The 8,392-nt window shown below is 50.8% G+C and overlaps 1 protein-coding gene across 1 annotated transcript in view; it reads left to right on the top strand.

Moving 5' to 3' along the window:
• The first annotated feature begins 3,885 nt into the window (after nt 1–3,885).
• The window catches only part of gpatch4 (G patch domain containing 4), a 16,695-nt gene continuing 12,188 nt past the window's right edge, over nt 3,886–8,392 (top strand). The window contains exons 1-3 of the mRNA XM_063041971.1: nt 3,886–4,020; nt 4,743–4,816; nt 6,515–6,607. Coding sequence (XP_062898041.1) covers nt 3,975–4,020; nt 4,743–4,816; nt 6,515–6,607 — 213 coding nt within the window. The 5' untranslated portion in view covers nt 3,886–3,974. The remainder of the gene's footprint in view (nt 4,021–4,742; nt 4,817–6,514; nt 6,608–8,392) is intronic.

Here is an 8,392-nt window from a genome sequence, read left to right as displayed (position 1 = left end):
GGGTTGATGTACAGAAAGATCTTGGGGTCCAAGGCCATTGCTTGTAGAAAGCGGACACGAGTGAAAGTGAAAAGTAGACAGAGGGAATAAAGAAGGCAGATGGCGTGCTTGCCTTCATTGGTCAGGACACTGAGTAGAAAAGTTGGGAAGTTATGCTGTGGCTGTATAAACATGGTTAGGGCACGTTTGGTGAATTGTGTTCATTTCTGGTCTCCCCATTACAGGAAGGATGTGGGTCGGGGGAAGGATTTTGGAGAGGGTGTAGGAGACGTTCATCAGGATGCTGCCCGGGTTAGAGGGCATGAGCTGTAAGGAGAATTGGACAAACTTGGATTGTTTTCTCTGGAGCAGTGGAAGCTGAGGGGAGACCTGATCAAAATTATAAGATTATGAGATTTAGATAGAGTCTTTTACCCAGGGAAGAAATGTCAAATGATTAGGGGCATACAGTTAATGTGAGAGGGGGAAAGTTTAAAGGAGTTCGGGGAGGAGGGGGGGTAAAATTTTTACGCAGAGTGGTGGATGCCAGGAATGCACTGCCAGAGGTGGTAGTGAAGGGAGATACCACAGATGTGTTTAAGAGGCATTTAGACAGACACAAGATGCTGGAGGAACTTGGCAGGCCGGACAGCGTGTGTGGAAAAGAGTAAACTGTCAGCGTTTCGAGCCGCGACCCTTCATCAGGACGGACACAAAACAGGCACATGGATGTGCAAAGGAATGGAGGTACTGTGTCTAGGATACTGCGCGGCAGAAGTTTATCATCGACACGGCGGGCTGAATGACACTGTACTGCTCTCTGGTTTACAACACCCAACTCACAGCCACTGGTCGACACAACGACATCGTCGCAAGTCACGACACACGCCGCTCAATATTGCTCACAGTGGTGTAGACTGAAGCAGCCGATCTGGCCCATCCCGCCAGTCCCATTCCCCATCCTCGTGGCCCTGTAAATTTCTCTCACATCATTTTTTTTCTCTTGCCACTTTACCCACACACTCAGATGGTTGACGAACCCAGCGACCCTGCACGCCGAGGGGATGTGGGAAGGAACCAGAGTCCCGGGGGGAAACACACACACTTATCGGGAGAACGGGAGTGCAAACTGCGCACACACGGCACCAGAATTGGGGATCGACCCCGTGTCTCTGGTCCTGTGAGGAAGCGGCCCTACCCTAGCGTCTTACTGGTGGCAATGCAGGAGGTCTTCTCTGCTCAGAGGGGAGAGTGTGGAGCAAGCTGTCATCGCGAGGGGTGGAGGTGGGTTTGACTTCAACATTTAAAAGAAATTTGGATAGTTACGTAGATGGGAGGGGCAAGTCCATGGGACTAGGCAGATTAATGGTTTGACACAGACTAGACAGACCAAAGGAACTGTTTCTGTGTTTGAAAACCTTTTTGGAGTTTTTCAAGGAGGTAGGTGAGATTAAGACGGTGGAAGTTGCCTCTACGGACTTTAACAAGGTCTTTGGAGAGGTCCTTTTGAGAGTTTGTGTAGACTGGGACTTCACTTCCTGGAGAGCAGTAGATTGAGAGATTCCCTGATAGTGGGACAAGATCATGAGGGGCGAAGACAAGGTGAAAGCATTCTTTTCCCCATTGAAAACAAGAGGGCAAATTTAAGATCAGAGATGAAGATTGAAAGGGCATATCAGGGGCCTCTTCTTCATGCAAAGCCCATGGTGGTGAGAGAGGTGGTCCGTGGTGTTCTCTTGCTGAGTTAGGTTTGGTGTTTTGCAGCACAGTTTAAGCTGTTCCTGGTGGTGTGGGAGTTCAGGCTTCTGTATCTCCTGCCCAACTGAAGCTGTGAGCACATGGCATGGCTCAGATTGTGGGCATGCTTGATTATATAGTTGCCGTCATCTTGAAGAATCGCATCAACTTTCAGTGACTGGTGTGTAGGGATACCCAGGTCTCTCTGATCACAATACACTTCCATTCTCAGCGTTCCACCCTCCTATTGTCTTTCTAAATGAATGCTCTCGCATCTTTCCGTACCATACACCACCTGCTCTGTCTTCATCCATTCAGTATGTCTGTATCCCCTTGAAGCCACTTTGCCAGCTCACCCCATGCTGCCATCACCTTTTAAACTAATTTTATTCAGTGCCCAACCCTGCTGCCCCCACCCTGACATGGGTAGAGTGAGCTTCACTTTGTATCTAACCCAAAGAAGGCTGCATCCATTGTGTGGCTTCCAAATTGCTTGATGCACCTTGTCCGGGAACTGATCCACAAACCGATCACACTCCTGGGTACAACGTTCCAAGAAACAGCGAGGAGGGAATCGTCTTACATTTCCAAGTGGGGATGCTGTGTGACTTGCAGAAGTATCAGAATTAGTAGCATTGACGAAGGGTCTCGGCCTGAAACGTTGACTATTCGTTTCCACGGATGCTGCCCAACCTGCTGAGTTCCTCCAGTGTTTTGTGTGGATTGCTACCTTTGTTCTTGCTGGTTAAAGGTCAGCTGTAAGATTAAAACCTGACCTGAGCGAATGTGTCCAATTTGAAACCAACATGACCTGACCCGACCCGACTATGGCCAATCACAATCCAAACCAAACATATCTGAGCCGGGGCCCAGACAAGACCAATTCGAAACCCAGAAAATGCTGAACCTCAGCAGGCCAGGCAGCATCTATAGAAAATAGAAAATAGTCGATGTTTCAGTCCTGATGAAGGGTCTCGGCCCGAAACTCTTTTCCATAGATGCTGCCTGGTCTGCTGAATTCCTCCAGCATTTTTTTGTGTGTTGCTCTGGATTTCCAGCATCTATAGATTTTAAAAACGCAAACACAAGGAAATCTGCTGATGCTGGAAATTCAAGCAACACACACAAAATGCTGGTGGACGCAGCAGGCCAGGCAGCATCTGTAGGAAGAGGTACAGTCGACGTTTCAGGCCGAGACCCTTCATCAGGACTAACTGAAAGAAGAGATAGTAAGAGATTTGAAAGTGGGAGGGGGAGGTCCAAAATGATAGGAGAAGACAGGAGGGGGAGGGATGGAGCCAAGATCTGGAAAGTTGATTGGCAAAAGGGATACAAGGCTGGAGAAGGGAGAGGATCATGGGACGGGAAGCCAAGGGAGAAAGAAAGGGGGAGGGGAGCCCAGGGGAAGGTGGAGAGCAGGCAAGGAGTTATAGTGAGGGACAGAGGGAGAAAAAAGGGAAAATACAATCAATCAATCAATAAATAAATAAATAGGGGATGGGGTACGAAGGGGAGGTGGGGCATTAGCAGAAGTTTGAGAAGTCAATGTTCATGCCATCAGGTTGGAGGCTACCCAGATGGAATATAAGGTCTTGTTCCTCCAACCTGAGTGTGGCTTCATCTTTACAGTAGAGGAGGCCGTGGATAGACATGTCAGAATGGGAATGGGACGTGGAATTAAAATGTGTGGCCACTAGGAGATCCTGCTTTCTCTGGCGGACAGAGTGTAGATGTTCAGCAAAACGATCTCCCAGTCTGCGTTGGGTCTCGCCAATATATAGAAGGCCACACCGGGAGCACAGATTTTCTCTCGTCTGTGTGTGGTCAATCGCAACCTTAAATCAATCTAGACACAAAAAAATCTGCAGATGCTGGAAATTCGAGCAATGCACACAACGCAGCAGGCCAGGCAGCATCGCTAGGAAGAGGTACAGTCGATGTTGCGGGTCGAGACCCTTCGTCAGGACTAACTGAAAGAAGAGCTGGTAAGAGATTTGAAAGTGGGAGGGGGAGATCTGCAATCAATCTAACGCTGCCCATTCCCACCCAAACCTGACCAACAACAACTCATTCACAACTTGAGCTGGACGTGGCCAATCACAATTGACCTGATCCGGGCCAATTGCAACGCGAGCCGGCGCTACTGTAGAAAGATGGCGACCAGGGCGGAGCTAAGTGAGTACCTTCACCAAGATGCCGGCGGCGCAAGGGCGAACATCGTCGCTGCTGTGACGTCAACGGATGCGTGAAGGTGGCGAATGGAGTTTGCGGAGAGACACCTGAGGGAGCGCGGCTGGTCCCGGGGTGAGGGAGCGTGGGGTTGGTCCGGTGGTGAGGGAGCGTGGGGCTGGTCCCGGGGTGAGGGAGCGTGGGGCTGGTCCGGTGGTGAGGGAGCGTGGGGCTGGTCCCGGGGTGAGGGAGCGTGGGGTTGGTCCGGTGGTGAGGGAGCGTGGGGCTGGTCCCGGGGTGAGGGAGCAGGGAGTTGGTCAGGTGGTGAGGGAGCGGGGGGAGGGGGAGCGGGGGGGAGGTGAGGGGAGAGGTGGGGAGGGGAGGGGGAGGGGCTGAGGTGGGGAGGAGGTGGGAGGGGATGGGGAGGAGGTGGGGAGGATGTGGGAGGGTCGGGGAGGGGCTGGGATGGGGAGGGGGATGGGCAGGAAGTGGGGAGGGGGGATGGAGGAGGGAGTGGGGAGGGGAAGGGGCTGAGGTGGGGAGGAGGTGGGAGGGGAGGGCCTGGGATGGGGAGGAGGGGGGAGGGGTAAGGGCTGAGGTGGGGAGGAGGGGGAGCGGCTGAGGTGGGAGGGGAAGGGGCTGGGATGGGGAGGAGAGGGAGGGGGGAGGGGGTGGGGAGAGTGTGGTTAGTCCTTGCGTGAAGGAGCTGGGGAGGGAGTGTTGGTGAAGCTGGAGTGAGGGAACGCGAGAGGGAGGGAGCGTTGTAGGAGAGTTGTAGGGACAGGCAATGGAGGGGCGGTGGGAGGTTACCAGGAAATGCCTGACCCACTGACCATCACAGTCGCTCCTTCTCACAGGTAAGGGGCTCGGTCAGCGGGAAGATGGCATCTCGGAGCCCATCAAGGTGAAGGTGAAGTGTGACACGGCAGGGGTAAGAACAGTTGTTAATACTCGAAGCCCCTGGGAATTACTGGTTCAAGAGACAAATCTCATTTCAAATGACTAGCACAATTGCTGTGAAATCTGTGAAGGGTATCACTGTCTTTATTTTCAGAAGGAAAAACTTCATTGTATTTCAATGTCAAGGAGATCAATAACTAAATATCCACAGGAGACTTGGAACTGTTCCCAAGTTCCATTTTTAATTGAACTGTATTTCTCTTAAAAATTCTGGATCAGTTATAATGAAGCTCCCTCCACACAGTCCCTGGGGCCAGACACAAAATGAAGCTCATTCCACACCATCCCATCACACACTTCTGGGGTCAGACACAGAGTGAAACTCCCTCCATACCATCCCATCACACACTCCCAGGGTCGGACACAGTAAAGCTCCCTCTACACCATCCCATCACGCACTCCTGGGGTCAGACACAGAGTGAAGCTCCCTCCACACCATCCCATCACACACTCCCAGGGTCAGACACAGAGTGAAACTCCCTGCACACCATCCCATCACACACTCCCAGGGTCAGACACAGAGTGAAGCTCCCTCTACACCGTCCCATCACACACTCCCGGGGTCAGACACAGAGTGAAACTCCCTCTACACTGTCCCATCACACACTCCCAGGGTCAGACACAGAGTGAAACTCCCTCCACACCGTCCCATCACACACTCCCAGGGTCAGACACAGAGTGAAACTCCCTCCACACCATCCCATCACACACTCCCAGGGTCAGACACAGAGTGAAGCTCCCTCTACACCGTCCCATCACACACTCCCGGGGTCAGACACAGAGTGAAACTCCCTCTACACTGTCCCATCACACACTCCCGGGGTCAGACACAGTAAAGCTTCTCTACACTGTCCCATCACACACTCCCGGGGTCAGACACAGTAAAGCTTCTCTACACTGTCCCATCACACACTCCTGGGGTCAGACACAGAGTGAAACTCCCTCCACACCGTCCCATCACACACTCCCAGGGTCAGACACAGTTAAGCTTCTCTACACATTACTATCACACACTCCCGGGACAGGAACAGCATGGGGCAGACACACCTCAGGGACACCAGTAAGCTCCAACATTGTCTGTCATGCAAATTCCCCGTGAAATTACCAGCCCATTTGGTCTGGGTAGTGGGCCCTCAAGTGGATGAAAAGAAATAAGTCATGGGGACAAAGGGGAGGAATGGTATTGATGCTATTGCTCTAGGAACTGATCAAGATTTGACAGGCTAAATATCTCTTGTATGGGTTTCCACCGACGGTCCAAAGATGTACTAGTCGGTAGGTTAATTGGTCATTGTAAATTGTCCCGCCATTAGGCTGGGATTAAATTGAGGAATTGCTGACTGGCGTGGCTCTAAGGGCCTGTTCTCAATAAAGAGAAAATTAATAAATCAACATGGCAACAGACCCCATAGTTCACACTGTGCTGCAGTATGGGAGAGGTTAATGGGTCTGGAGTTCGTGCTGCCTCTCCCATGGTGTGAAACGGTGAATTTCCCAGTCAGGGTCATTGTTAGCTCTGATTGAGTCCTGTACTGGGATGTTCCTTGATCGTTATACTGCACATGATTGGAGCATTGTGTTGTTGTGTCATGTCGTGTGAGCTTCATTGGTAAGTCCATCTGCCAGATACAGTCGGTTGTTTACTGGCGTTGTGTTTTGTGTTTCACAGATTGGCCACCGCATGGGCGAACAGTTCACCTTCCACTGGTGGGACCATATCTTTAACAAAGCCGCCGCAAACATCGTAGTGGAAACTGTGGAGGTGCCTGTGTAGTTTGTGAGATCTTCCTGTGTAGTTTGTGAGATCTCCCTGTGTGTGCTGTACCCAACTGCCCTCAAGCTCCCCATTACAGACTTCCAGCTCAGTTCAGCCCAGCAACCATCACCCTGCTTGGTCCCACCTCAGTAAACATAACCTCAGATCTGTTGTTCGTATCCTTGGCAAATCATTCCCTAGCTGGATAGTGTTCCAGGCCCGATCCAGTCCCATTCTGCTACACTTGATTTGGTTAGAGAGCTGAGCCCAGTGTGAGTGGGATCTGCTCCGGCCCTCCGTGATCTCCTCTAACGTACCACACTGGGCACCGCCGGAGGAAAAAAGCAGTGCCATATTTTTTTTAAGAGAGTTTAAAAGTACTAAAACAAAATTGAAACATTGAAGTGAGTCATAGCAAAGGCTAAAATACATTTATTCCCTATAGAACGAAATTGAAAGTGGGGTGACGGCAGAGTCTCACAGCTCAGTCCCGACCTAACATACACAAAATGCTGGAGAACTTAGCAGGTCACCAGCATCTACGGAGAAGAGTATGAAGGGTCTTGGCCCGAAACATTGACTGGTTATTCCTCTCCATAGATGCTGCCTCACCTGCAGGAGACCCCCCCCCCCCAGCACTTTATATGTGTTACTCTGGCAGATTTCCAGCACCTCTTGTGTCTTTCAATCCTGACCTCTAGCTGTCTGTGTGGAGTTTGCACGTTCTCCCTGTGACCATGTGGGAGTCCTCTGGTTCCCTCCCACATCCGAATGAGGTGTTGAGTTAATAAGCTACAGTAAATTGGTAAATTGCCACTGCTGTAGGTAGATAGCAGGGTCTGGCAGATATTGGTGGGAAAGTGGGGTGAATTGGTTACAGGTAATGAACAGCAAGGCCCACAGTCAATCTAACCCTTCCCTCCTACATAGTCCGCCATTTTTCTATCATCAATGTGCCTATCTAAAAGATTCTTAAATGCTTCTACTACCAGCCCTGAGAATGTGTTCCACACACACATTATTCTCTGTGTGGGGGAAAAAAACAATAACAAATAACTTCCCTTGACATCTTCCCTATACTTTCCTCCAATTACCAAAAATGCCCCCTTATATTAGCCATTTCCACCTGGGGAAGATGTCCCTGGCTGGTTACTTGATCGGAGTCAGGCCTGCGTAAAAAGAGCTACCTTTAGATCAGGAGGATGATCGAGATTTGAAAGGCAGAGTTTTGCAGCAGTTTCTCTGAGTTAAGGAGTGACCCATCGGCAAGAGGCAGTGCATAGGAAGAGCTATCTTTCAGTCAGCAATACTCAGTTTTGTTGCAGTTTCTCTGAGTCGAGCGAGAGGGATTCATTCGAGGGCGCCAACAGGAATAATTCAAGTGCAGGTGGAGCGGCCATTGTTTGAGTGTGTCAGTGTTTAGAGTGGCTTTGGCTCATCAGGCTTGGGTGTAGTTAATTATCTTGCAGGTTACCCCAGTCTCCTAGAGAAACACATCTGCACCAGGTGCACAGAGTTGCAACTCCTGATAGAACGTATTAGGAAACTGGAACTGCAGCTCGATGGCCTTCGACTTATACAGGAGAATGAGGAGGTGACGGGAAGGTGGTCACTCTGAGGTTGCAAGAGACAGGGTGACTGTCGGGACGAGGAAGGGAAATTCACAGCCAGTGCAGAGTACACCTGTGGCCATTCCCCTCAATAATAAATATACAACTTTAGATACTAATGAGGGGGATGACCTGCTGGGGGGAGCCACAGTGACTGGGTCTTTGGCACTGAGTCTGGTGT

The sequence above is a fragment of the Mobula hypostoma genome, chromosome 2 (assembly GCF_963921235.1).
Source record: "Mobula hypostoma chromosome 2, sMobHyp1.1, whole genome shotgun sequence".
Lineage (NCBI taxonomy): Eukaryota > Metazoa > Chordata > Chondrichthyes > Myliobatiformes > Myliobatidae > Mobula > Mobula hypostoma.
This window is presented reverse-complemented; position numbering and strand designations above follow the sequence as displayed.